Below are 27853 nucleotides of genomic sequence, written 5' to 3'. Positions count from 1 at the left end.
CCCAACCCCTCCTCACCCCTCTGAGCGCTTCCCTCCCAGATATTCCCCACAACTATTTAATTCCCCAGCTTTTTCCTCACAGCAAATCCATTTATTAGGCGAATCACAAGCAACACACACTGAGGGCAAAGACAGAGGGAGAAGGAGGAGGAAGAGGAGAGAGAGGAGGCCTGGCTATGGCGTGAAGTGCCACCACTTGAAGGCGAAGGGCCGGCGCTGGACGCTGGTGCCGCAGCGCACCTCGCCCAGGCTGCCGTGGTACGAGGCCACGTCCTCCAGGAAGCGGCAGCGCAGCCCCAGCGGCTCCAGCAGCGCGCGGATCCACCGCTCCAGGCAGCACTCGCCGCCCGCCATGGGGCCAAACGGCTTGGGGATGCCCAGGTCCTTGGCCAGGACGATCATGGTGACCTGTGAGGTGACACCGGGGGACAGCAGCATCAGAATGGGTGACACTGAAGGGCTTGGGGATGGCCAGGTCGATCATGGTGACACCAGGGGACAGCAGCATCAGAATGGGTGACACTGAAGGGCTTGGGGATGGCTGGGTCGATCATGGTGATCAGTGGGGTGACACCAGTAGTGTCGGGATGGATGAAGTCAAAGGAAAGATGTTGACCACCCTCCTCTGCACCACTTTTCACAGCTGCCCTCCCTCAGGATTTCAAATCCTGCAGAATTCCTCCTTTTTTTATCATTAAAACATGCCTCACCACTTGCAATTTCACCACTTTTTTTCAAAACCCCACTGCAAGCACCACAAAGCCACCAAGCTGTGTTAGATCTGTGTTTATCCATGCCTGGCTGGAAATATTTCCTTTCTCTAGACAGCTGGGGTTTTTTTGGGGGGGAAAACTTTGGGGAAAATATGCCTCTCACCTTGCAATTTCACCACTTTGAAAGTGTTTTGCCTCAAACCCCCTAAGCCACCGAAATGTGTTATGCCTGTGTTTATCCTGGAAATCTTTCCCTTTTCTAGACAGCTGATTTTTCTTTTTCAGGAAAACTCTGGGGACTCATCCTGGTTGGCTGAACTGTTTTTTGGGGAGGACCCGAGGGTGGGAACCCCCGCTTACTGTGTTGGGGAAGTAGGGAACAGCTTTGCCCTGCTTGTCCAGCTTGAAGAGGGCTGGCAGGTCGATTATGTCCTCCTCCAGCAAGCCCAGCTCCTTCTTGAGGATATCCCTGTTCCAGTCGATGCAGCGCTGCAGGGGATGGAGCAGAGCAGAGAGGGACCCAAATTCCACCACTCCCTGCCACGGGGAGGGGTTTGTGCCACGCTGGGGTGGTCGCTGCCAGAAATAGAGGTTGTGACCCGGAGTGTCGGGGATTACCTGCACGTACTGGTTCTGCTGCGCCAGGACCTCGTTGGAGAGCACCTTGTTGATGGTGACACGCTTGGTGTCAGTCCCTGAGTACCCTAAACACGCAAAATGCCCTCAAAATGCAGCAGCAATGGCAGGAGCCTGGCTTGAGGTAGGCAACAGAGATGGGAAAAGCCCCCAAAATCAGAGTTTCCTGAGGCTGGGGTCAAAGTTTGGGAAGCTGCGGGGAGGAAATCTCTGCCACTTGGGAAGTGCATTGGAAAAGTCCTGTCATCCATCCTCCTGCCCATGGGAATCCACTGAATTTCTCCAGAGCATTCCCTTCTATGGGGTCACCCCTGGTCTGGGGACAGCTGGGTCCTCTCAGTGACCAGAAGAACCCCTGGAGATATGGAGACCTTCTTCCAACCCCGTCGTGGATCAAAAATCACAATGAAAGGGAAAAAAAACAGTTCTAATCTGGACAGGAGAGCTGCTGGTTGTCCTGCCCCATGCTGGAGCTCCATATCCTTGGAGATATGGAGACCTTCTCCTGACCCCTTCAGGGATCAAAATCACAATGAAAAGGAAAAAGCCTGGTGCTAATCTAGGGGGACACTAGAGCTGCCAGTTGTCCTGCTCCGTGCTGGAGCTCTGTTGGCATTTTCAGAGGCTCAATCCTGGGCAGCAAATATCCCCTCCATGCAGAGGCCTTTATCCCTCCCATCCCACTCACTTTCCCGAAATAGGGCTGGAGGAGGCTGGGGGCGGCGAGCAGGCATCCTGCTGAAGGACACCCAGCAGGGAAAATGTCCCTGCGTGGCCCCGGCTGTGTCCCCTTGCCTTTGAACATGGTGGCTTCTCCCTGTCCCTCCTTCTGCTTCTCACGGAAGAGCCGGTAGCAGGCAGCTGGACTGGCCAGCAGCATCCGGAATCGCTGCGGGAACACGGCTGGGGTGAGCTGCGGCCCTGCAGCCCCAGGGACTCACTTCTGCAAACACCTGAGCTGAAACTTTTAAAATCGGGAGTCTTTGCTGTTATCTAGTGCCTCGTTTAACCCATGGAGGGTTTGGAGGCCTAAGTATTCCCTTTTGAGACATCCAGGTCAAGGCTTGGTTTCCTTGAGGGGAAAGTCGTGTCAGAAACAGGAAAGCACAAGATAGGGAAATGTTCTGAAAAGCTCTGGGAGATGCTGAGCTGCTGCAAACCCCTAGGAATCTTAAGACTGGAATTTCTTGGATACCTTTGCAGGTATCTTTTCCCTTCTATTTACGTTCATTAATAGGCCAGCAAATCTCTTTTTTTGTGCTCACATCCCTCCTTTTGGGGTGAGGAATGAAACCCAAGCAAACACTGGCTGGGGGTGGCAAAGGAAGGAACTCCGGGGTTTTCCCAGCAACATTGGTGACCTGGAGGAGGAGCCCGGGGCAGCATGGGGGGTCTGGGAGTACCTTTTTGTCAGAGGTGGGGACAAAGGTGACAAACTCGTTGACTTTGCCCACGGCCAGCCAGTCAGAGTAGAGTTCCACAGGGGCCTGGACGTGCTGGGCACAGAGGAAATCCCGCACCAGCCTGGTCATCCTGCGGCCTGCGGATCTGGGGGGAAAATTCCCATCAACACCTGCCTGGACACTCTGATTGAGGGGACATTCCCATCAACATCTGCCTGGACACTCTGACTGGGGGGACATTCCCGTCAACATCTGCCTGGATGCTCGGATATAAACTGCCACTGAGGTGGAGGAACCTGGGAGGCACCACCTTCCTCAGGCAGTGGCTGATTAACCCAATTACCCCGAGTTTGGTGGTATTTCAGGGTGCTTTGCTCCCAAATACGCATTTCCCCCCTCTCTTACGCAGGGAAGCTGCTGCCAATGAGGATCCTTCCCAAAGGATACTCCTTGCCAGCCACGGACACGGGTGGGCTGACCTCCACATTCCCAAAGGAGTCCAGGCTGGCCACGGCCTCAAAGAGGGGCTCCTTGTGCACATAGCCGAAATCGGGGCCCTGGGCAAAGAGGAAGTGCCCTGAGCTCCTGCTGCTTCTGTGGTTTTGTCCTCCTGTGTGGGAGCACAGCGACAACAAGGGGACAGGAAAGGCAGGAGGAGAAAGGTCTCAGGGTCACGGAGGGGCAGGAAAAAACGGGACAAGCCAGGAGCAGAGCCCTGGAGCTGGGACCAGATCTCTTCTGTCATCCCCAGCCAAGGTTTAAGTGTCCACATTAAACCAGACCAGATCTCCTCTGTTCTCCCCAGCCAAGGTTTAAATGTTCACATTAAGCCAAGGTTTAAGTGTCCACATTAAGCCAATTAGGCAGCCCAGAGCAAAGTTCCTGGCTGCCTCTGGGAGGAGGTGAACTCCAGCCCCCAAGGGTGACTCTGCCCTGGGCTAAGAGCCACCCCAAGGGCTGCACGGCACTTAAATCCTGCTTAAGCCCTGATTTCCAGGACTTAATATATCTGAGATAGGAGGATCTGTGTGTGCAGGGGTAATTAGCGCTCAGCTCTGCATGCCAAAGCCTGAGGGAGCGTTAAAAACACGACAAAAACGGCAGAGATGGGACCAAAATTCCATTTTCCCTGTGCCCCGGTTGGAGTTGACACAGGCCTGGAGCACACGGCAGCCCCTGGGATGAGATCAGGTGTCCCTGAGGTTTGAGTTAAATCCCAGTCACTTATCAGGCTTGGGTTTCCATAGGGATAACCCAAATATACAGGTTGGAGAAAGTAAGCAGGGAGATCTGGGGGTGCTTCCACCCAGAAATTCCATTTTGAAACCAAGAATGTTTGGAGATGCTGGGATGGAGGGAGCACAGCTTTCCCTGAGGCTCCCCATGCGTTTTTGGGGTGCATTTCTGGGGGATGGCTGAGATCAGATCCCTTTTTCCCTGGGTGCTGAGGGAGGGCCTGAGCATGAGCCACCTGCTCCCAACTCATTTCAGTTTAATAAAACCATGGGGCCTGCCCGGTTTCAACTGTCAGGGCTCTAGTTCATCCCAGGTTTGCAGGTCACATTCAAGTCCTATCAGTTCCACCCTGATTTTGAGGGGATAATTCCCTCCCGTCTCCTTTTTCCCTGGCATGGGTTTCCAGGGGCTCAGGGTTTGACCCGTGCCCATGGCGTCAGCCTAAGTATTCCTAGTTGGAAAATGAGATTGGAAAGGTCGGGCTGAGGATTAGGGAAGGCTTCAAAGCAGAAATTGGAGGATAATGTGTTAGCAGCTCCCAAGGCTGAAATTGCTGCCCTAAATACGAGGCAGGGCAATTCCTAAAGAGGGCAGATCCGTGCAACCACCTGGCAGATTCACTGGATGAATCCAGGACTGGATGTTCCCATGTCAGGCATGAGAAATGATGGATTTCAGCACTCCTGAAAGCCCCTAGCTCTCCCCAGAGGGACAAAAGCTGGGATTTGTCCTTGTCCCCAGTTCCTGCTGGGGATGGGGCTGCTCCAGCTCCTGTCTGGGAGTTGGGGACAGTGACTCCATGGCTGCCTGGGGGTGTCCTGCCCTTCCCCAGTGGGGGTATCTCCAAGGGATCGTCCAATCCAGCTTTTTTCCATTCTGGGCTCTCCCAAAATGCCCGATCCCAGGTTTGCTCTGGCCCTTTTCCTTGGCCAAGGAGCCCACAGGGATGTTCCTGCCACTGGCTGCACCCTGCTCTCTTCTGAGGAAGTAAACTGACCCTCACCCACTTCCCCTCGGAAGCAGCTGAGATATTCCCAGGCATGGAGGAGGAAAGGAAAACGCAACTCATCCCTGGGATGCTTGAGGGGAGAAATCCCATCCTAGAGCTTGGCAGGAGCCTTTCATTCCCAGGGGTGTTGGCTCCTCCACTCCCCTCTGGATCAGAGCTTTTCCAGAGGGCTGGGATGAGGGATGAGGGGATGAGGCTGGAAGTGGCTGGGAGGGAATCTGCATGCTGCTCTCATTTTCCAGGCAATTTCCAGGCATGCATGAAGCCGTGGGCAAGGAGGATTCTGGAAATGGAAACAGGAGCTGGGTGTGGACCCCAGGAGCTTCTCTGCAGGGAATGCAGGGAACCTTCTACTCACCAGCAGCTCCTTGACGGGGAGTTGCTCCATCCCTCTCTCCCGAGGGGAGTCCAGCACCACTGGGAAGCTGTTGTGGGGAGCGTGGGTGTAGCCAAGCCTGATCTCATCCTGGGAAGGGAGGAAATCCCACGTGGGGCACCAGCGTGGAAGGGTTTTCCCGGTTTTTGGAGCCCCCCTACCTGCATCCAGCGGTCACCACGGTTGATGTAGCCGAAGCAAACCTTCAGCTTGCAGCTGGCCTTGGCCACCAGGCTCTGGATCTCCTTGGTGAACAGGTAGTTGTCCTTCATGCTGGAGGAGAGGATGGAAAGGGGTGGAAAGGGGTGGAAAGGGGTGGAAAGGATGGCAATTCCCTGCTCCCAGCCCGTTCCCAGCCTGGCCCCAGGACCAGTGGGGCTGAGGAAGCACCACCTGTACCTGCACACGAAGAGGTTCACCGGAGCCAGGGTGTTGGGGGTCATGATCCATGGAGCCACTCGGAACACCACAGTGTCCGTGAAGATCGGTGAGTGAGGGATGCCCTGAGGGAGCCAAGCAGAAATCAGAGACGTTCCCCCAGACACCCTTCCCTGAAGTAATTTTTGGGATTGGTTAATGGGATTGCTCTCTATTCCGGCACCATCCCAATCTCCTGGGTGCAGCCTCCCACCTGCCCGGTTCCCGGGAGTTCCCGGAGGTTCCCGACCTCGGCCAGCGGCTCCAGGAGGCTGACGTGGATGGACACCAGCCCGGAGAAGGTCTCGTCGGGGAAGCGCAGCCCCTCCACGAAGAAGCCGAGCTCAGCGGCGCCGCCAGGGTAGGGCACGGCGTGGAAGAGCTTCCTGCGGCCCAGCACCTGCACATAGCGCTGCCCGAAGAAGGGATCTGCCAGGAACGGGAACACGGGCAAATCCCCAGGTTCATCGGGATTATTCACCCGTTTCTTCGGGCAAAGAGCTCCCATGCTCAACAGGGTTGGGAAAATGGAGCAGGGAGATCTGGGGGTGCTTCCACCCAGAAATTCCATTTTGAAACCAAGGGTGTTTGGAGACGCTGGGGTGGAGGGAGCACAGCTTTCCCTGAGGCTCCCTGTGTGTTTTTGGGGTGCATTTCTAGGGGATGGCTGAGATCAGATCCCTGAGGAGATCCAGGTGTGAGACCCCTTGAAGCAGGAGTTGAGGGAGTTGGAATTTTGTCATGGACAAGAGGGACGAGGGGACATGCCACTGGCCGGTATTTTTTTGGATAGAGCAGCCCTTGGGAAATGCTCTCATTGAGTTTCTGCCCCTCCACAGGAGGACAATGCTCTGGACTCCCCCTGCATGGAGTTATGAGCCCGAGCTCCTCCACAGCACATTCCTGCCTGGGTGAAGGATTTCATTCCCAGAAAATAAATCCTGGTGCCCACAGTGAGGGATGAGGAGATGTGCTCTGGAGCGTGCTGCTGGCATGGATAAAGCAGCTGGGTGACCTCCAGTTTAACACCCCAGCCCTGCTGGCAGCTGGGAATTATTCCATAATCTGAAAAAACATCCCAATTTATCTCTCTATTTATCCTTGTTTTTAATGGAAATTCCATTTTCTGTAAAAAATCCCAATTTATCTCCTTATTTATTGTTATTTTTAATGGAGATGATTCAATTTTCTGGAAAAACACCTGCATTTATCTCTTTACCCCCTCTTTGTTTAACCCACCAGGAGTGAGAAACACTGGGGAAGCAGGAACCAGAAAAATAAACAATTTAAAAACAGAGGAAAAAAGGAAAGAACCCCAAACCACATGAAGTTTGCAGCAGTGGGCTCTGTTACCCAGCACTTCCTGAGATTTATTCTCCCTCTTTTTACCCCAAAACAGAACCAGCAGGTGGATTTCCTTGGGCATGGTCGGCCTTACGTCCCTGGGCTCTCCTGGGAGCCAGGAGATGGAGCTGAACTCACCCAGCTGGAGGAAAATGGGCCAAAAGCAGCTTCTCTTTCCTCATTTTCACTTCCCAGCCCCTTCACCTGTTCAGTTCTCAGGTAGCCAAACAAACGTTATTTATATTTAAATCCCCCCTTTTTAAAAAAACCACACCAGGCTGTTTGCAGCCACTCCTTTGCTGCATGGCCTTTGTGTCCCCCTCCCTCTGCTTGTTCACCCCCAGAGTTTTCCACCTGATGGAAAAGAGGGAAAGATGGGGGGAAGTGGGGAAGGGATGCTGGAGGCATGGTCTGAAGGGCATGGAGAGGACAAGGCCAGAGATGGGAAGGGAAGGGCTTGTGGGGACCTCAAAGTCATCAGGAAGGAGGAGGAAGGGGAAGAGGAAGAACAGGAAGAGGAGGAAGGGGCAGAAAATAAAGGGGGAGAGGAGAAAGAGGAATGGGAGGAAGAGGCAGAGGAGGAAGGGGAAAGGAGGAAGGGGAAGAGGAGGAAGAGGCAGACGAGGAAAAGGAAGAGGAAGAAGGGAAAAAGGAGGAAAGGGGAGAGGAAGAAGGAGAAGAGGAAGAGAAGGAAGGGGAAAAGGAGAAAGAGACAGAGGAGGAAGGGGAGCTGGAAGAGCTGAGGAAGGCCTTACTCTGCACATGGAAGACCCCAACTTTGTCAGCGTCATTGACAGACACAGAGAGGATGATTTCATAGCCCCGGGGCAGGCGCTGGGGCCCCTCTGTCCTCAGCACCATCTGAGCCATGTCCAGCAGATCTGGGGGCAAACAAAACAAATCGGGTAGTGTTCTCCATGTTCCTCTGGGGGTTTGGGTCTCCTTCCCAAGAAACCTGCTCTTCCTTTGCCACCAGCCTGGGCACCCTGGCAAACCAGAGCTTGTTCCTGTGGGCTGTGACCCAAATGCCCTTTTCCCTTCTCCCTGCCCATCCCTGGCACGGCCAGTCCGTGACCTCGGAATGCTGCGTGGGCTGGGTTTTCCAGGAACGGGTGGGTGGATTCCTGGCTGCCGGCCTCGTGCCTCACCCCGTGCTCCTCTCACCTGCGTGGAGCATCCCTGGCCCGCGCTGAGCCAGCCCTGGAACCGCAGCCGTTCCCCAGCCCTGCCTGGCTCCAGTGAGTTGGCGCGGCATTAATTCCACAGAAATTCCCACGTGGGAAGCTTGCTCAGCAGCTGGTGGGGAGCAGCTGGGTCCTGACCTGGGTGCTGGGCTGGGTCCCTCTCAGGAAAGGTCACAGAGAGGGGACAATGGGGATTTGGGGGCAGGGCATTTGGGGAGCTGTTACCTTCCCTGTTGAACACCTGCTCGCTGTCGCAGTCGGAGGGCGGAATGAAGGGGAACTCCTTGTCACAGCTGACCAGCAGGATGGCCCCGTGTCCCTCTGGTCCCCAGGCCCAGCTTGCCTAAAGCACCCCTGGGGCTCAGTGAGCTCAGGATCCACTGAGCCTGTGGATGTTCCATGGGGTGGGGGGGGCTGGAGTACCTTGTTGGGGCTGTTCTTTTCCACCACCCCATCCCGATCCGCATCCACGTCCAGGGAGATCCCTGCGGGGACAGAGTTGCCTCATCCCCAGGCAGGGTAAAGGGCTTGGCTGCCAAACCCTCAGACCCAGCAAACCTGGCTTTGCTGTCCCCATCCCTGCCTCTGCTCCAGGCACAGGGGACAAGGATGGACTCCTGGAGCTCCGGACTCACCAACACCTGTGAGGAACACCCCGGCTTGGTTGATGGGCTTCCCTCCATCTGCGTAAAAGCTGACGGTGACCTGTGAACCCCAAACCCCATGTTGGGGCAGGATGTTCTCCCTCTGTGGAGTCCCACTCCCAAGATCCCCCTCCTCACCTTGTTGTCGTTGACCTCGGAGCTGGCCCGGCTCATGCTGAACCTCAGCACCGTCCCTTCGTCCAGCGGCCACCGCGTGCTGGCTCCGGACACGGCCTCGGGCTCGGCGCGGCCGCGGAACAGCACGTCCACGCTGACCCCCTCGGTGTGCTTCACGCCAAAGGCCACGGCCCCGGCGGGAGCCGCCCTGCCAGAAACACCCAGAATTTTGAGGGATTTTCAGGGCCAGCGCAGCGTTCCCACCGGGATTCATTCACTGCCCGGAGCGTGGCCAAGACCGGGCACGCTGGCGTCTTCACGCTCACTGCTGGCACCTTCCTGCCCTGCTCCTGCTCGGGAACTGGAATTAGCCCGGGTTTAGGGCCAGTCTAGTCCCATAAGTGTTTGCAGACATCGCTGTGGGTAAGGATCTCTAATAATCCCAACCAAACTGGCTTCCCACTTCCATGCAGAAATCCCTGTTTTTTTCCAGCCCAGTGTTTAACAACTCCTCAAAACACTGTGGCCATCCCTCTGAGAGGCTTTTCCAAGGAGAACTCTCATTTCTGGGGGGTTTTATCCAGCCCCAAAGCTGTCAGTGCTGCCGTGCTCCCAGTCCGATGTGCCCTTGCTCTTCCCCTCTCTTGGCTCCTTTTCCCAAATTTCCCTGCCTTTCCAGGTTATTATTTTTGGGCTCTTTGCCCCGATATCTGAGAGCTTGCATTGATCAGGTTTCTTGGATGCCACCAGTCCCACCAAACCCGCACCCTTGGCAAGGGGGGATGAAATCCGAGCACTCCTTTGCTCCCGCTTGGGTGTTCATTAAATCCTTAAATTGCTTTTAATTACACATAGAAAAACTGGTTTAGTTTCCTGGTTGCTTGGATCTGGGGATCCCGCTGGGAAAGGATTTGGTCTGGAGACGTGCCAGGGGAGCTGGGACTGCACTGCTTGTCTTGAATATCGAGGCTGGGATTTGCAACAGCAGCACCGACCAGAATCCAGCTGGAATGAGCTTTTCACCTTCTTTTTCCCTTGGGGGAAACAATTCCCCAAGTTCAGCGTTGGGTTTGTTTTAGGGAAGCGGGGTTTGCTCTGTGGGGATTTCCCACTTTCCCAAGGTTTTGGTCGTGAGATTTTGTGTTGTTCCCTAATTTTGCAGTCCCTCCCCTGGCTCCTGCTCATCCCTCTGCTCTCCAGCAGCTCCTCGAGGTGCCTCTAGATCTGCTGACCCCAGCGGGTCAGACTGGGGCAAATCCAGGCATGGTCAAAGCTTTCCAGGGATTTGTGCAGCTCTGCAAAGCCCGGGGAGGGTTTTGCCCACAAATTGCATCAAAACGGTGTCGGGGCTGTGGGGTTTGGGGAAGCAGATGGAAAAACGAGGAACAGGGATTCCCAGAGGGATAAACCGGGGGAGAGGTGGGGAGAAAGGTGAAGGTGGAAAGGAAGTTTTGAGGGTCCCACTCATCTGTGGACATCGGTGTAGCTGCCCAGCAGCTGTTGGGTTTGGGAAAGCAGGAAGAAAGAGGAGGAGCAGGGATTTGTAAAAGCGAAAATGAGGAGCCAGGATTCTCAGAGGGAAAAAAAGGGTTGAAAGGTGAGGAGAAAGATGGAGGAGGAGGAAAGGAAGTTTCCTGGGGGTCCTACTCATCCATGGACATCGGCATGGATGTCGCTGCCCAACAGCTGCGGGGTTTGGGAAAACAGGAGGAAAAATGAGGAGCAGGGATTTGCAGAAGGCAAAACAGGAGAAAGGTGGAAGAGGAAGGGGAGTTTTGGGGTCCCTCTCACCCGAACACGTCGGCGCGGACGTGGCCGCCCAGCACGCACAGGGCCTCGATGCGGTTCCCGTGCTGCAGCCGCAGCGTGCGGGGCTCCCCCGGCATCTCCCCGGCCATGGGCACCGGCACCGGGACCTGCCCCGCACAGCCCTTAGTCACTGCTGTTCCTTCCCCCGGCCCGGGCTCCCTCCTCCTCCTCCTCACGGGGCTAGCGGGGCTGGGATGACAATCGGAGCGAGGGGGCGGCTGGGCTGGACCTCGGAAAGCTCTGAAAATGGTCTGGGGGGAGGGAGGGAGGGACAGAGATGGACAGGGAGGAATGGACAGAGATGGACAGGGGTGGATGGACAGCGAGGAACAGGGATGGAGAGAGGGAGGGCAGCTGGCCCCAGGCCTGGCCGGCTCCCAGACCTGGGCAAGGAGCTCCCCCAGCTGTCCCCAGCTCCCGGTCCCTCCTCTCCTCCCTGACCCCAACCCGGGATCCCCAAGGAGGATTTGCGGCGTTTTGGGATCTGGCCGCATCCCTGGGGTGCATTTCACCCCCTCTTTCTGCTCTCTAGGGAAAATCCCTGCGTGCTCCCGCTTTGCCAGCCCTGAGGCAAGAGCAGAAGTCTCCATTTTCCCCCCCTCCTGCTTATTTTCAAAGGGAAATGGGAAGCAGTGGCTGCTAAAGCGAGCTCGGAGCTGGTTTTGTCACCCCGGGCCGCTCGGGAGCGATTCCCGCCCACGCGGGGCTTGCGTCGTTTATTAACACCCGGCTAAATATTCATTTTCCAGCCCAAACTGCTGCCCCAGATCCTGGAAGCCACAAGCAATTAGCGAGCAACAGCAGAGCTCAGGTGGATGTTCCTTATTTCCATCCCTTTCGGGCTTCCCTTTTCCAGCCCCGGCTTCCCTCCTTGGTGATGCATGTTCCTGGTATTTATAGGGATCATCCTCTCCCTGGAATCCCCCAATGGAATGAGGGGGAATGGGGTGGGATTTAAAGCCCTTCCAGCCCAAATAATTCCGGGATTCTGGTGAGGAATATCCCGGATGAGCATGCAGACAAGGAGCTGGGAAGTTCAGGGCTGGCAAAACAGGGAATCTGAGTTAATGGGGTTCATTTCCACTGGAATTGGGATCATTTCCACTGGAATTCGGTTTTTCCATGGAGATATCCCGCGGCTGTGATCGGGAGGGATCCTGGTTTATCCCTGGATCTATCGCGGTTTGCCGGTGAATTCCCAGGAGCTGGGAGCAGATCCCAGCCTGGGGTTTGAGAACAGCGCCATTCCCGAGGGCTTTCCCGAAGCTGCAGCTCGGAGATTAGCTCTCCCTGCATGCCCGCTCGGGGGTCCGGGGGTCCTTCCGGCCGCAGGCACGGAATTCCAGGGAGTAGGAGGGGAATGTTCCCCGGAGCCCTCCGGGCTGCCCCTTCGCGTTCAGGTGGTGCCAACACGTTCCCATGCGCGGCCGTGCCCGTTCCTGGCCGAATTCGGGATGGAGGCGCTGGGGCACAGCCGGGACTGTGCTGGGGCTGGGGGGGTGAGTTTATGGGGCAGAGCTGGAACACAGCAGGAGATCTGTGGGGCAGAGCAGAAGATGGCTCCCAGGTGGGATGGGGGATGCAAATCCTCGCTGCCAATCTGGAGTGGTGGAGCCAAAAGAAAACCCAAAGAAACCTTAAGAAAACCTAAAGAAACCGAAATAAAACCTAAAGAACCTAAATAAACCTAAAAAAAACCTAAAAGAAAACCTAAAGAAATCTAAAGCAAATCTTAAATAAACCTAAAGAAACCTTAAGAAAACCAAAAGAATCAGAAAGAGAACCTAACGGAACCCTAAAGAAAACCAAAATAAACCCAAATAAAACCTAAAGAAACCCACAGAGGCCCAAAGAAACCTCCAGAAGCCCAAGCCCAGCCAAGCCCGGCGGGCTTTGATAGCTGGTTCCATGTCTCGCCCTGCTGCAGGTAATTAGGTTGACACGGCTCAAAGATTCCTGCCTGCAATCTGCATGCAGGGTAATTAACGAGGGGTAATTAACGAGCTGTAATTATCGTCTTAGAGAGATTATCAAACTTTCCTTGGCAGAGTGGTGCTGCAGGATGGGCGAGGAGCGACGCCCCGCAGGGATCCAGCTGTTCCTGGGGGTCGTGTCTGGTTTAAGGGGGGTTTGGAACGGGCTGGAATTGGGGAAAAGGGGCTGGCACTGGGGAAGGATGGAGGCTGGAATTGGGGGAAAGCCAAAGGCAGCCCCCAGAACAGGCTGCCCAGCTCCTGGCTGTGATGGTCAGGTGGGATCCCGTCCGTCATGTGCCACTTTCCCAGGACAAGCTGTAATTAGGGAGAAGCGCTCAGCTCTGGCTGGGCCAGGTGACTCCAAACCCTCCTGTCCCCTAGCACGGCACGTCGGAGCTGATGGCAGGTGGAGGAGGAAGAGGAGGGAGCACAGGTTCCACCCAAAACTCCAGGGGTTTGGGGCTGGGTGAGATCTGCAGAGGCTCAGAAAGGGCTGGGACTGAGCCACAAAACCCACCCAGCCCTGCAAGGTTCATCCCTGTGCTGAGGGATGTGATCCCTCTGGATTTGGGAGAGTACAGACATCCCAGCCCTGGAAGGTTCATCCCCGTGCCCAGGGATGTGATCCTACTGGATTTTGGGGAGCACAGACATCCCAGCCCTGAAAGGTTTGGGCCCTGTGTCCCCTCCTGTGCCCAGGGATGTGATCCTGCTGGATTCTGGGGAGCACAGCCATCCCAGCTCCTGCAGTGCTCCTGGCAGTGCCGAACTCCCCTCCCTGCGGATTCCAGAGTGCCCCAATCCCACTCCCCCGGCCTCAGGGGTGTTCCTGTCCAGCCCCAAACCAGCCGAGCAGGCTCAGGGCATGGCCCCGGCCCCTGCCCAGTGCAAACCAGTGCAACCAGCAGCCTCTGGTGGGGAGCCCAGCCCGCGGCTCTGCTGGGACGCTGCTGTGGGGCCACTCCAGCTCAGGGCTCGTGCTCCCCAGGAAGGCCTAGAGAGCCAACACCATTCCCAGCAGGAATTTGTGTGTGGAAAATGGGGTTTTATCCAAAAGTTCCAGTGAGTGAGGCCTGGGAGAGCATGGAAATGCCACCAGTGTTCCCTGCTGGAGCATCCTGGCTGCTCCTCAAGTTACTGAAGCTGTTCTGGGGTACGAGACACGAAGCTGGGTGTTGCAGCAGTTAAACTGGGAGGGAGCCCTTTCTCCTTTCCTGAGCCCCTTTGAGGCCTTTCCCCTTTCCCAGAGCACTTTCCCCTTTCCTGAGCTCCTTTCCTGGAGCTCTTTCCAGAGCCTGGCTGGGCTCATCCCAGCAGTTCAATCCCACAGGGAATTCCCTGCTCCTGCAGCTAAGGACGTGCAGCTCAGTGCAGTGATGGCTTCAGCTTCTCTGAGCCCTGCCCGGCTCCCCTGGGCCTTTTCCTGCTGCTCCTCACAGGGGTTTGTCCCTTCCCAGACCCTCCTTCCCATTCCCTATCCTGAGAACATCTCATCCTTCCCATTCCCTGTCCCAAACACATCCCACTCGTCCCATTCCTGGGGGATGAGCTGTGTGGCACAGGGACACTCTGGAGCTGCTCCCTCTGTTCCCTGGGATGAACTGTGTGGCACAGGGACACTCTGGAGCTGCTCCCTGCTGTCAGGGACTCCCTCCCACTCCAGCCGGGTTTCCCAGCTCGTGGGCAGGCAAATCTCTGGGATGGGACGGCCCAGAGATCGATGGATATCTGCGGGACAGACACCTTCCAGCAAAGAGGATCTTTTCCGTGGGATTTTGGCCTGAAAACCCTCCACTCCCCTGAACCTCGAGACACAGAGGAGTTTGAATTTCCTCGGGAGGCCTCTGGTTGTTGGCTGTTGGTGTTCTCCCCTTCCTTGCCTGCTCCATAACCAGTTCTCCCTGCCCCGTCCTCGTCCTCGGGATGGTTGGGATGGGAAGGACCGACCTGAGCAAACATTTCCTTTTGTTCAGCTGTATTCAGGCATGGCCCAGCTGCTGCAGCCGGGGCCGTGACTCAGCCGTGCTGAGAGAGGCCGGCTGGAAAATTTGGAGTGTTTTAAAGAAAATGTCCGGTTTTAATGACAGCATTGTAATAACACCAAACAACCACCCTGTGCTGCCGGGGGAGCGGGAATGTTTAATGCATGAACCCCGGGGTTTGAGATGGAGCTGGGGAGGAACAAAAAGAGGGGAATTAACCCCAAACTACCACTGAGGAGCATCCAGCAGGGCTGGCTCTCATCTCGTGTCCCCCTGGAGCCACCCCAGGGCTGCCCTATCACCTCCATCTCGGGATGGAGGTGGAACCAGGGTCCCCTGGCCGAACCCCGTCATCCCGGGAAGGAGGAGTTACCTTCCCGAGCCTTTTAATCCAGTCCTGCTGGTTTCCCTGCACAGCCGGCGGAGCTCCCTGCCCATGCGGCCGTGCCTGGCTCACCATGGCCCCGCGTCACGTTGTGTCCATGTCCACCAGCCACGCTGCCCGCAGCGTCTGTGTGCTGGGCACCGAGGTCTTCCTGGACACGCGCCGGTAAGGCCTGGGATTGCGGCAGGGATCTTTCCTTCCCCAATCCCAGCCTCTTTTCCCCAATCCCAGTCTCCTTGTTCCCCCAGTCCCAGACCCCTTCCTCAATTCCATCCTCTTTCCCCCAATCCCAGCCTCTTGGTTGCCTCAATCCCAGACCCTTCCCCCAATTCCAGCCTATTTCTTTCCCCAATTTGGGATGGTTTGCTCAGGCTTGGGGCATCCCGGTGCATTCCACGGAGCTGCCAGGATTTGGGATGGGTTTGCTCAGGATTGGGACATCTCAGTGTTTTCCATGGTGCTGCTGGGATTTGGGATGGGTTTGCTCAGGATTGGGACATCTCAGTGTTTTCCATGGAGCTGCTGGGATTTGGGATGGGTTTGGAGGAGAAATGGGTGGTGAGGGACTTGGAGCTCGTCAGGAGTTCACCCAGGTTTGGAGGGGCAGGTCCCGCTGGGTGTGCTTGAGGGGATGATGCCCATGGGGAGCTCATCAAAGGTCTGCTTTAGGCGATGATGTCCCACAGGAAACTCACCCCGAAATCTGTTTTAGGCGATGATGTCCCACAGGAAACTCACCCCAAGTTCTGCTTTAGGGGATGATGTCCCACTGTGTGTTTTAGGCAATGATGTCCCATGGGGACTTCACCCCCAAATTCTGTTTTTGGGGATGATGCCCCACAGGGAGCTCATCCAAAGGCAGGATGTTGGCTTGAGGTGTCACAACGGATCTGGGCCAGGATGCTTTGGTGTCAAAGCCCGAGCACACCCTGGATAAGCCCGGGTCTATTTCTGGCTCTAAAAACATTGGGCAAGAGCAATTCAAGATGAGCAACTTGGAGCTAAAACGGGAGGAGGAATAAAATGTGTGGCTCAGGCAGAAAAAATCCAGTGGCAGCCGTGCACAGGCAGTGCCAGGAAAAGGGATTTTTCCAGAATTAAACATGGGGTGGTTTTACTGGGCAGATAGGAGGCTGTCCCTGCCCTGCTGTCACAGTGTCATTATTTAATAAATCACATTTATAATGACAGAGAACGCAGGCCTGGCCGGTCGGCATCGCATTTGGGCAATTATTGGGATGGAGCGCTGGAGCCGGGCCAGGATGTGCCATTGTCCCCTCCGAGAGCTTTGGCTGCCCTAAAACGGCCTCATGTCCCCCCTCATTCAGACAGGAATGTAGAAAATCCATTATCTGCAATTTTTTTGCTTTTGGACTCAAAGCCCTCTCAGTCCTATTATTTACACATAGAGTCAGAGCCCCCAAATAGGGTAATTTGGCTTCTTGGTAACAAATTTGAGCTGTGGGCCCAAACAGCAGATGATGGAAGCTCTTCCAGCTGAAAAATGAGATCATTTTATTCCTGGGGATTACCAGCTGGGGGAAATTTAGTGATGGATGCATCAGTTTTGGGCTGTTTGGGGCAGAACGTGGATCTCGTTGGGAATTGGACGGCGCTGCTGAGGTGGCAGGGCCACAAACCCATGGAACATTGAGATCCCAAATCTGGGATCTGGGGAAATTGGGATTCCAAATCTAGGATTTAGGGACTGAGATCCTAAATCTGAGATCTAGGGACACTGGTATCCCAAATCTGGACATTGGGATCCCGGTGTTCACCGGATCCATGGCTTTGCAGGGTGTTCCGAGATCCACAGCTTTGTGGGGTGTTCCAGGATCCAGGGCTTTGTGGGGTGTTCCGGGTGGGGATGCCAAGCCCAGGGAATGCCTCAATCTCCTCAGAAGCTGCTGCAGGCACGGGGTACACTGTGCCAAGAGCAACACCAGGGATAAATCCCTGCTGCGGTGGGGTTTTGATGTTGGGCTTTTTATGTTCTCGCTGCCGAAATTCCCACCTGGTTCCCCCTGAGACGCAGCCGGGGGAGGCGGGAGCAGGTCGGAGCTGCCGGGGCTGTAATGAGCAGGGAGCAGCACTTCAAAGGCTCCTGAGGATGTCAAGGAGCCGGGCGTGCGTGCCCGGATCCAGGCTCCACTCCAGCCCGAGCATCCCTCGGGTCACGGGGTGCTCCCACAACACCCAGCTCCATGCGTGGTTGGCATGGAAATAATTTCCTTCCCCGGCTGGGGTTTTGTCACGGGACACTGAAATTCTGGGAATTTCTCACTGTTGCGGAGGGAGGCTGGATGTGGGATGAACGCCGGACGTGCCGGAGCTGCAGTGGGAGCTGGGCTTGCTCAACGCCGTCACAGAGATCCCACATGTGGAACTCCAGGGACCATTTCATCACCCAGCGACGGTCTCTGGGCCCTTCCTGCCCAGTCGTGGCTGGGTTTAATTCCAGGTTTTCGCATTTGGCTCCCGTGGTCTCTGACCCAAGGTTGCTCTGTTGCAGGTCCACCCCGAGAGGTGCCGCATTCTTTGACGTGCACGCCACACCGGCCGTGACGGTGCACATGCTCCACAGCCCCACCACAAAGCCCACCACGGACGCCCGGTGGCCCCTGGATCCCGACATCGAGGTGGTGGTGACCATTGATGTCACCAGCAGGACTGTCGATGACAACCAGGTCAGGTGCTGCTCATATGCCCAAACTGGGGAAATTTCCTGGGAAACTCGAGGATTTCTGAGTAAATTACCCTGCTGGCACCAGGGTGGGTTTCCTGCGAGAAAGTCGAGCAGAGTTGTGTAATTGCAACTGACGAGAAATGAAACCCAGAAGGAGAAGGCCCCACTTGGTGCCTGAATGGTGACATCACGGCTGTTGCAAAAGTCAGCAAAAAATATCCCAAGTTTGGCTTTTTCCATGCCTGATTTTGTGCTGGAGCTGGCACAGAGGGTTCAAATGAATTGTGATTCATGGAGAATGGCTGGGATGGACCTGCGGGGGCCTGACTGGGTGGGAAGGCAGAGGTTGAATTGGTGATCCTTGCGGGGCCCTTCCCAGCTCATTCTGGGATCCTGGGAATGCGGATATCCCGCAAGCCTGGTGGGGTGTAGCTCACAGTGTGGGGGATCTCCATCCATCCCAGGGTGTGGGTCACAGTGTGGGGATGGAGATCCATCCAGCCCGTGGGGTGTGGGTCATGATGTGGGGATCTCCACCCATGGGGTGTGGGTCACAGTGTGGAGATCTCCACCCCATGGGTCACAGTGTGGGGATGTCTCTGCAGGTGAAGATCTCCTACTACGACCGCGAGGGCCATGAGCTAGCGGTGGCCTGGCTGTACCTCACCTGTGTTGGTAGGTGCTCACCAAGGCTCCAGGAATTCCTGGTCTCTTGGGATCTGGCTGGATCCGTGAGGCTGGAATTCCTGGGGGGCCACAGGCAATAAAGGTTTGGGTGTTCACTGATGCTGACGAGCAAGAGGGAAATAATTAAAACGCGATTAATTAAACACTGCCTTATATGGTGCGGGAGAGATGGAGGCTGAGCTGTGTCCCCACCCAGGGTGTGCACAGAGCATCCTCCTGGGCCTGCCCAGGAGGTTCCTCTGGAAGAAGAGGATCCATGGGAGATCTCCGAGATCTCCTCACCCAGCTCTGGCCAGTGCCTCCTTTGCGGCAGCGAGGGGTGAGGAATCGGCACCAAAGCGGTGCCTGACCTATTTCAGGAGTTTAGGGTGAGGTGAATCATTCCCTCCAAATACCTGCTCTCCCCTGCTGACTACAAAGGGAGTCTAGACAACCGGTCTGGGTGCAGAAGCCTCCACTTGGATGGATTAATTACCCTAAATTTGGGATTTTCTGAAGTGTTCACATGACAGTCAGACCTGTGTCCTTAAGTCATGTCCACACCTTTCAAAATTGCCCCTGGAGAGGCTGAAGGTTTCCCACGTCCCCCACTGGAGCCAGCTGGGGCCATCACTGGCCACAGGGGTTTTGCCTTCCAAATGTTCTTCTCTTGGTTAGATTTCGAGTTTCCCTCCCAGCTTTTCCACGCCGTCCTCTCTGCCCCAAGGGAACAATCTCTGCCTCCATCCCTGTGTTTTCCACACCTTGTGTATCCCATCAGAGGAGTTCTTGGGTTAGGATTGAGGTGGGGTTTGGATGAGGTCACCGGTAAATCTCTGCAGCAGAGGCAGAAATTTGAGACAAGAAGAGCTCTGTGAAAGGAAGTCCTTCTCAGATTTCCTAGGAATTACTTGCTCAACCATGGTGAAAATGTGTTTTTGTGCCTCCATCAGCATGTTTTGGCTTCGTGTAAGACAGGACAGTCAATAGGAAATTGGTGAAAACATAAAATCTGCCATGAAAACATTAAAAAATACTGTGAAAAGGTAAAATCTGCCAGGGGATGTCCCTGCTAGGAGGAACCAAAATGACAGGAGACAGCTGGAGATCAAAGAGGGAAAGTCATGGCAAGGCTGTTGAGTTGGATTTTCTTCTGCTTCATTGGAATCACTGGGTCTGGAGCAGGTCTGGGGGGATGAGGTGGGGCTGGTGTGGCGTCATGGTGCCAAGGAGAAGCCCAAAACAGCACCCAGAGCTCGTCCCCTGCCCGTGGCTTCCTCCCCTCTCACTGTTCCAGAGGTGTCCCTGGACGTGGACTGGAGCCGGAGCGGCCGGGTGAAGAGCAAGGGCAAGGACAAGGTAAGGAGAGGCTATGGGAGGGCGGATCCATCGCTGGCCTCTTCCTGGAAAATGTCCAGGAGGTACAGAGACTTGGGTGGTGTCTGTGTGAAGGCGAGCAGTCCAGCCTACTAATTGAGAAGGAAAAGGATTTATTTTCCTATTCCATACCAAAATCTCCTGCAGCTCCAGCCGGGCCCTGAGGAACCTCTGCTTTTCCTTCCCTTTTTTCTTCCCTTCCCTTTCCCTTCCCTTTCTCTTCCTTTTCCTTTCTCTTTTCTTTTCCTTTCTGGGCCCCAAAGGTGCTGCTGACTGAGTTGAGCAAACAGCAGGAGATTTCCCCCTTTGGCCACACATCTGCAAGTGCCAAGGCACTTAGGCTGGGCTAATTAACCGCAGCCCGATCAGCAGCACAAATTGGTTATCGAGATGGGCTGAGATTCCAGAAACGCTGCAGCTGTGTCCAGGCGAGGCTGCAGGCACTTCCAGCCTCATTGAGAGATAAAATCTCAGAACAGTCCGTGCAGGCCCTGCTGGGAGCTGCTGTTGGGAATGGGGTGGTTGGGAGCTGCCAATGGGAATGGGGTGGTTTGGAGGGGCCGTTGGGAACGGGATGATTTGGAGGGGATGTTGGGAACGGGGTGGTTTGGAGGGGCCATTGGGAATGGGATGGTTTGGAGCTGCTGTTGGGAATGGGGTGGTTTGGAGGGGCCATTGGGAATGGGATGGTTTGGAGCTGCTGTTGGGAATGGGGTGGTTTGGAGGGGCCGTTGAGAATGGAGTGGTTTGGAGCAGCACTGGTGTCTCCTCGTGGCATGGTCGGGTTCTCCTCCGAGCATGGGGATGGGGGAAATCCTGCTCCTGTCCCCTCTTGGTGCTTCTCCTCCAGGCCAAGTGGACGTGGGGCCCGGACGGCCAAGGGGCCGTGCTGTTGGTGAACTGTGACCGGGACAGCCCTGGCACAGGGGGCACGGACAGCGACCAGGCGGACATACGAACCCCGGCAGGTGGGCTGGGACCCCGAGGGGCTCCTTGGGGGCTTCCCCGCTGCCATGCCCTCCCTCCATGTCCCCCGTGTCCCGCAGACCTCCAGGACATGTCGGTGATGCTGCTGCGGACCCAGGGACCCAGCGCCATCTTCGCTGAGTACTCGGTGGTGCTGCACGTCCCCGAAAGCGACGCGGACAAAGTGCGGGTTTTCCACACTGTCCGTGAGTACCTCTGTCCCCAATACCCCTGCGTGACCCCAAGACGAGCCAACCCCACAGCTTTTGTTCATTGGGGCACCTCTCTTTGCTGTAATCACCCTTTTACCCCCAAAGCTCTTCGGCTGTTGCACAAGGTGGGGCTATATGGGAAAAGTCAAGGAGGAGAAGGCTCCGAAGAAGCTTTTCCCAACGAGGTTGCTGGAATTTTGGCATTCCCATGGCACGGGAACCCCCCAGGTGGCTCCTGGCACTGTTTTGGCTCGGGCAGGGATCCAAGCAGCCAAGCAGCCCATCCCGTTGGGCAGCGCCTTTGCCTTTGAACGGTTGGATCCCTGGCAGCTCCACACCGAAAATCAGGTCCGGGGAGCCAAGGGTGTCATTAGATCCTCAGCTGGAGCCACGCACCTTGAAAGGGCTGGACCCCAGGGGACGGAGCCCTCTTTGTCCCAGGAAGATCAGGCGTGTTCCCCAGGGAGGAGGAGGAAGAGGAGGTGGCTCCTCTGCCACCCTCGGGCACTAGCCACCTCCTGCTGCTGCTGCTGTGTCCCCTGTGGGCAGGCTGTGGGAATATGGGGTTCTCCTGGCTGCTGATTTCAGGGTGGGAATGCGGGGTTCTCCAGGTGGTGATGCCCACCCGCTCTACAAGCCCGTGCTGGGGCCAGACAAGCTCTCCTACGTGCTGGAGCACGCCGGCCACGGGGACAGCACCTTCTACGTGGAGGGGCTGGCGTTCCCCGACCGGGGCTTCAGCGGCCTCGTGTCCTTCAGCGCCAGCCTGCTGGAGGTGCCCCATAAGGTACGGGGGGTCGGGCACCCAGCCCCCAACAAATCCCCCATGGTAGAGATCCCAAACTCCGTTTTGGCTCCATCAGGACTCGCCGGGCACGCCGATCTTCACGGACACCGTGGTGTTCCGCGTGGCGCCCTGGATAATGACGCCCAACACCCAGCAGCCCCTGGAGGTGTTTGTCTGCAGGTAGGAGGGGTGTCCCCGCCATGTCCTGCCCTGGGGGACTCTCCAGAGAGGAGTTCCTGACCCTTCCTGACTCTGTGGGGCCGTAGGAGAGCCAGGCTTAGGCATTCCCGACTGGGAGGGTTTGGGAAGGGAGCCAGCTGGAGCTGTGGGAGTCATTTCCATCCCAAGGAGAAAGGCTGGAGTTCTCTTTCCAGGTCCATTCCCATGCAGGAATGTTGCCCAGGGTGTTTGAATCCCAAGGAGAAAGACTGCAGTTTGCTCTCCAGGTTCAATCCCACAAAAGCTGGAGCTCCCTCTCCAGGTTCAATCCCATTCAGGAATGCTGCCCAGGGCATTTAGATCCCAAGGAGAAATGCTGGAGGGCCTTTTCCAAGTCCAGCTCCATGCAGGAATGTTGCCCAGGGTGTTTAAATCCTAAGGAAAAAGGCTGCAGTTCCCTCTCCAGGTGCCACCCCACAAAGGCTGCAGTTCCCTCTCCAGGTCCAATCCCACATGGAAATGTTGCCCAGGCTGTTCAGGAATGAGGAGCGAGCTGCGGGGCCGGGGTTTTGGGGGCTCCCTGTGATCCCCATCGCAGACCCGGTTCCTCCTCTGTCCCCCCAGCATCAAGCAGGGCTCGGATTCCAACGCAGCTTTCCTGGAGGGGCTGCGGGCGCTGCTGAGCAAAGCCAACTGCAAACTGACTGTGTGCTCGGAGCAGGACACGCGCAGCGACCGCTGGATCCAGGTCGGCCCCCGGGCACAGGAGTGTCACCCTTGGCTAGGACAGCACCTGGAATGCCAGGGGACGGAGCAGGGAACGGGGACTGAGGCACAGGGAATGCTGCCGGGGGTGGCACGGAGGGGGACAATGCCCAGGGAGCCCGGCCTGGCACCAGGAACACGGGGGACACCGGGAAAGGGACCTCGTCGGGACAGGGACCCCGTGGGGCTGGGCAGGAGGGGCCACTGCCAGGGGCACCCCAGTGAGAGAGGAGACCCTGTGGGGACACTGCATGAGGGACCCCATTGCCAAAGGGACCCTGTGGGACATTGCAAGGGGTCCCTTTTACAGAAGGGTCCCCGTGGTGCTTTGGAAGAGGGACCCAAGGGACACCTCGGGAGTGACCTCATTGTACGAGGGGGCCCCATTGAAAGAGAGACCCCGCGGGGCCGGGCAGGAGGGTCCCAGTGCCAGGGAGACCCCAAGGGGACACCGTGGCTGTGGCGTCACTCTGTAGGGCCGGGCAGGAGCCTCCCCGGTGGTTTAGGCTGGGCTTTGCCAGCCTCGCCCCATTTCCTGCCCCACCTTCCCCACATCCCTGGTGGAGATTCCTATCACCCTCCAGCGTCTTCCTCCTCCTCCTCCTCCTCTCCTTCCCACAGGATGAGCTGGAGTTCGGCTACGTGGAAGCTCCACACAAAACCTTCCCCGTGGTCTTCGACTCTCCCAGGAACAGAGGCCTGAAGGATTTCGCTTTTAAGAAGATCCTGGTGTGTCCTTGCATTGAAATCAGCCTTTCCCCATCCAAAATCCCCGCACGGGACATCCTTGGCACCTCTTCCCTCTTTTCCAGGGCCCGGATTTCGGCTACGTGACCCGGGAGCCCCCCGGGAAGAGCGTGACCAGCCTGGACTCCTTCGGGAACCTGGACGTGAGCCCGCCGGTGACGGTGCGGGGCAAGGAGTACCCTCTGGGGCGGATCCTCATCGGCAGCCCCCTGCCCTGGTGAGGCTCCCCTCGCTCCGCAGCTCCCAAACCGTCCCTCGGGAACCTCTCGGAGGAAAAACACCCGGGGCCGACCCCACCAAACCCCAGATTTTACAGGCAACCCCCCGGCTGCTCCTCCGACCCGCACAAAACCCGGCCGCCGCTCCCGTTTTCCCGTTTTTTTCATTTTCCCATTTTCCCGGTTTTCCCCTGTTTTCCCGGTTTTTCCCCCGTTTTCCCCCTATCCTGCGCTTGGATTTGTTCTTTTCGGAGAGGAGCGGGGGAGCCCAGGAAAGGGTGAAATCCCGAATAACCGGGAATTGTTGTGCCCAGGGCAGGCGGTGCTTGGCAGCCCCGCGGGAACAAAGCTCCCTGCAGAAACCCTCCACAAAGGAGCGCATTTTCCGGAAAAAAACAACTCCCTCACCCAATCCCGCCTGCTCTGACCCCAAAAAACCGTCGGGTCCCAGCCGGGGGCTCGCTGCTTCCAGAGGCAGGAAAATGGGATTTCCCAGCCCCACTGGGGCCGTCATTATCCCTCATTACCAGGGATTTAATTAACGTCTTCCCCAGCCGGTTCTGGCTGAGAAAATTTGGGATTTGGGAATCACAGGGATGGGAAGAGCTCAGCCCAAAGCGGGACAGGGCAGGGAATGATCCAATCCCTATGGATAGACACGGCCTGGAGATGGGGAAAATATGGGGATAAATTAATGGATTTATCCAAAATACAGGGAGATACGTTCATGTATTTATATAATAGAAGGATCTAGTAATATATATTTATACTATATATTTATAGAAGATAGAGATCTAGCATTATATATTTATATAACATGTATATATTAACACACTTTTTATATAATATAGGGATATATCCGTGTATTTATCTAAAATATAGGGAGATATATTGATATATTTATATAATATCGGATCTAGTTATATATTTTTATAAGATAGGGATTTAGTATTATATATTTATATAATGTAGGGGTTTAGTATAGATAATACAGGGACTAGTAATACATATTTATATTTATATATTTATATAATACAGGGATTTAGCAATATATATTTATACAATGTGCATATATTAATGCACTTCATATACAACACAGCGATATATTAATATAGAACAGACATAATGATACATAATTGGGCTATTAGGCAGATAAATCTATATGAAAGTAGAACAATCTATTATTTTTGTGATTATATGTATTTAAATATGTGGATGTCTGTAATACAGCTTGGGGCACTTCCAGCCTGTTCCCAGGATAAAAATGAAATTTTTGATGCTGTTAGGGGGTGAATTTTGGGGAAGGGAGTGAATTCTGGGAAGGAGAGCGAGTTTTGGAGAGGGGAGCAAATTTTGGGAAAGGGGGCGAATTTTGGGCTGGGAAGCAAGATTTGAGGAAGGGGAGTGAATTTTGGGCGAAGGAGTGAATTTTTGAGGAGAGCGAATTTTGGGGAAGGGAGGTAAATTTTGAGGGGAGTGAGTTTTGGGGTAGGGGAGCAGATTTTGTGCCGGGGAGTGAATTTTGTGCCAGGGATGGTTTCTGTGTCGGGCAGCGGTGCCCACTGCGCTGTCCCTGTCCCTGTCCCGGTCCCTGCAGGGCGTCGGGCCGCAGGATGTGTCGGGCCGTGCGGGATTTCCTGTTCGCGCAGACGGTGCAGGCGCCGCTCGAGGTTTACTCCGAGTGGCTCAGCGTGGGCCACGTGGACGAGTTCCTCACCTTCGTCCCTGCCCTCGACAGGAAGGTGCCGACCCCAGAGCCTCCCCATGGCTCTTGGCAACACCCCAAAAATCCCCTTTTTCAGCTGTCTGTCCTTCCGGGTTCTCTGGGGGATGGAGCCCCTTTGGGGTGGCCCAGAGGGCTGGATTTGGGATCTCCATGGGCATCCCATGGCCCCACTGCTGGATTTGGGATCACCGTGGTCAGCCTATGGCCCCAGGGCTGTATTTGGGATCTCTGTGTGCATCTCATAGCCTGGGGACGGATTTGGGATCACTGTGGGCATCCATGACCCAGGGTTGGATTTGGTGCCTCCCAGCCAGACTCTGGGGTGTTTTATCCCCCCCACATTCAGGGGTGACCCCCGGGCTCTGTCCCGCAGGGATTCCGGCTGCTCCTGGCCAGTCCCAACGCCTGCTACAAACTCTTCAAGGAGAAGCAGCAGCAGGGCCACGGGGAGGCCACGCAGTTCATTGGTGAGGAGTGGCTGAGGACATCCCTGAGGGATGGCATTCCTGCTGTCCCTTCCTGGTGCCCCCTTCCTGCTGTCCATTCCCAGTGTCCATCCCAGTGTTCATCCTCACTGTTCATCACCACTGTCCATCCCCGCTGTGCTGTCCATTCCCGTGTCCATCTCTACTGTCCATCCCCACTGTCCCTCCTGCTGTCCCTTCCCGTTGTCCCATCTCATTGTCCATCCCTCTATCCATCCCACCCCGCTGTCCATCCTACTGTCCATCCCCTCTGTCCATCTCCAGTGCCCATCCCTGCTGTCCCTCACTATCCCACGCTGTCCCCAGGGCTGAAGGGCACTGAGAAGAGAAGCATCGACGAGATCCTGGCGGACGAGTCCCTGCGCAGCGACAACCGGCACGTGCAGGTGGGTGGGGATCCCTGATCCGGGGGATTCCCGCTCCTCCAGTCCAGGGGGATCCCTGGGGGCAGGGACGGGGTCTGGGGGTCCTGGGGAATGGCCGGAGTGGGCGAGGAGAGGGAGATGCCCCAAGGGACACAGAGGTGGCAGGTGAAGGGAGAGGATGGGGTGGGAGGTTGGGAGAGGGTTGGAGGTCGGGATGGGGTGGGGTGGAGTGGGAGGTTGTTCCCGGGGATGGGGTGGGATGCAGGCAGGATCCTCAAGGGCCCGTGGGTGGGGATGGCAGTTCCAGCTCCTTCCCGCAGCGCTGCATCGATTGGAACCGCGACCTGCTGAAGCAGGAGCTGGGGCTGAGCGAGCAGGACATCGTGGATATCCCACAGCTCTTCATCCTCACCAACTCCCGCGCCGACGCTCTGTTCCCGGACATGGTGAGACCCTGATCCCGCAACTCTGCCCCGACCCTAAACCCTGGCCCCGATCCGTGTCGCAATGTCGGCGCTGTTCCAGGTGAACATGCTGGTGCTGGGCCGGCACCTGGGCATCCCCAAACCCTTCGGGCCCGTGGTGGGCGGGCGCTGCTGCCTGGAGCAGCGGGTCCGGGAGCTGCTGGAGCCGCTGGGCCTCTCCTGCACCTTCATCGACGACTTCTTCTCCTACCACGTCCTGTCGGGGGACGTGCACTGCGGCACCAACGTGCGCCGCAAGCCCTTCGCCTTCAAGTGGTGGCACGTGGTGCCCTGAGCCCCCTGGGCAGGGTCCTACAGGGGAAGGTGCATTTCCTGCGCTGGAAAAGCACCCAAAGCACGGGTTTGGCCAATAAAGCTTCACGGACTGAGGGGGCAGCGCTTCCCCGTCTTTCGTCCTTCTCTCCTCCGCTCCCGGCGTGAGAATCCCGTTTGTAGCCTGGTTTTGGGCAGGGGGTTTGGTTTGGGGCTGGTGGGGAGCATGCTCTGGGGGGTGCGGGCCCCATCCCGCGGCCGCGGGGTCACGGAGTCACGGGGTCACACCCCCAGAATTCCGTGCTTCAGCCAAAAAATCGCTTCCTGCTGTGGAACATGGTTTTTAGCCTGCAGGAACTCCCTGTGCCCTGCTCGGGATTTTTTCACACCTTCTCCAGGAGGGATTTCCGTGTCCCTTCGCTCTTTGTCTCCACCGGAGCGCAACACTTCCCCGTACCCGCCTGGCACCGCCCCGGGAACCGAAACCCGCCCAGTGGCCCGGGCACGACCCGGCCCTGCGCAGCCCCGCTGCCGTGCTGGGGCCGGACGCGCTCATTTTGGGCAATTCGCTTTCCCGGCAGCGTTTCGGAGGCGCAGTCGGGCTCCTGCGGCGCTGCAGAAGCATCCCACACGTCCCACTCGCCCGCCCCCTTTTTGCCCCAAAAGCGGATTTCTGAGCCCGTTTCCACCCCCATTCCCCGGGCCGTGTCCTTGCTGGCATTCCCG

The 27853-nt window shown here is 56.4% G+C and overlaps 2 protein-coding genes across 2 annotated transcripts; one reads left to right on the top strand and one right to left on the bottom strand.

Annotated features, from left to right (window-relative positions):
* Positions 1 to 81: 81 nt before the first annotated feature.
* LOC106860545 (protein-arginine deiminase type-2) lies at positions 82 to 15306 on the bottom strand. Its single transcript, XM_088178562.1, has 17 exons — positions 15220 to 15306; positions 10871 to 11139; positions 9101 to 9287; positions 8954 to 9023; positions 8742 to 8803; positions 8544 to 8661; positions 7890 to 8015; positions 6041 to 6219; positions 5773 to 5876; positions 5535 to 5646; positions 5356 to 5463; positions 3158 to 3309; positions 2753 to 2897; positions 2145 to 2238; positions 1332 to 1417; positions 1074 to 1202; positions 82 to 408 (listed from the first exon to the last, which is right to left on the bottom strand). The coding sequence occupies exons 1-17, from the start codon at positions 15304 to 15306 to the stop codon at positions 175 to 177; spliced, it is 2262 nt and encodes a 753-aa protein (XP_088034688.1). The 3' UTR covers positions 82 to 174.
* On the top strand, positions 15305 to 27244 carry LOC106860547 (protein-arginine deiminase type-1-like). The gene is made up of 16 exons (XM_014888434.2): positions 15305 to 15396; positions 17744 to 17918; positions 18523 to 18592; positions 19881 to 19942; positions 20811 to 20928; positions 21007 to 21132; positions 21750 to 21925; positions 22002 to 22105; positions 22709 to 22832; positions 23471 to 23578; positions 23662 to 23813; positions 25412 to 25556; positions 25914 to 26007; positions 26332 to 26411; positions 26711 to 26836; positions 26916 to 27244. The coding sequence occupies exons 1-16, from the start codon at positions 15305 to 15307 to the stop codon at positions 27147 to 27149; spliced, it is 1986 nt and encodes a 661-aa protein (XP_014743920.1). The 3' UTR covers positions 27150 to 27244.
* The last annotated feature ends 609 nt before the right edge of the window (positions 27245 to 27853 follow it).

This window comes from Sturnus vulgaris, chromosome 25 (genome assembly GCF_052056855.1).
Source record: "Sturnus vulgaris isolate bStuVul1 chromosome 25, bStuVul1.hap1, whole genome shotgun sequence".
Classification (NCBI taxonomy): Eukaryota; Metazoa; Chordata; class Aves; order Passeriformes; family Sturnidae; genus Sturnus; species Sturnus vulgaris.
This window is presented reverse-complemented; position numbering and strand designations above follow the sequence as displayed.

Bases quoted from the DNA above. Each gene is read 5' to 3' on its own strand.
- LOC106860545 (XM_088178562.1), bottom strand. From the start codon at position 15,306: ATGGTGAGCCAGGCACGGCCGCATGGGCAGGGAGCTCCGCCGGCTGTG. The intron at 9,024-9,100 runs GTGAGGAGGGGG...TGGGGTTCACAG, and splicing joins CCGAGGTCAACGACAACAAG to GTCACCGTCAGCTTTTACGC. The intron at 5,647-5,772 runs GTACAGGTGGTG...CCTCTCCTCCAG, and splicing joins GTGAACCTCTTCGTGTGCAG to CATGAAGGACAACTACCTGT.
- LOC106860547 (XM_014888434.2), top strand. From the start codon at position 15,305: ATGGCCCCGCGTCACGTTGTGTCCATGTCCACCAGCCACGCTGCCCGC. The intron at 18,593-19,880 runs GTAGGTGCTCAC...TCACTGTTCCAG, and splicing joins GCTGTACCTCACCTGTGTTG to AGGTGTCCCTGGACGTGGAC. The intron at 25,557-25,913 runs GTGCCGACCCCA...TCTGTCCCGCAG, and splicing joins TCCCTGCCCTCGACAGGAAG to GGATTCCGGCTGCTCCTGGC.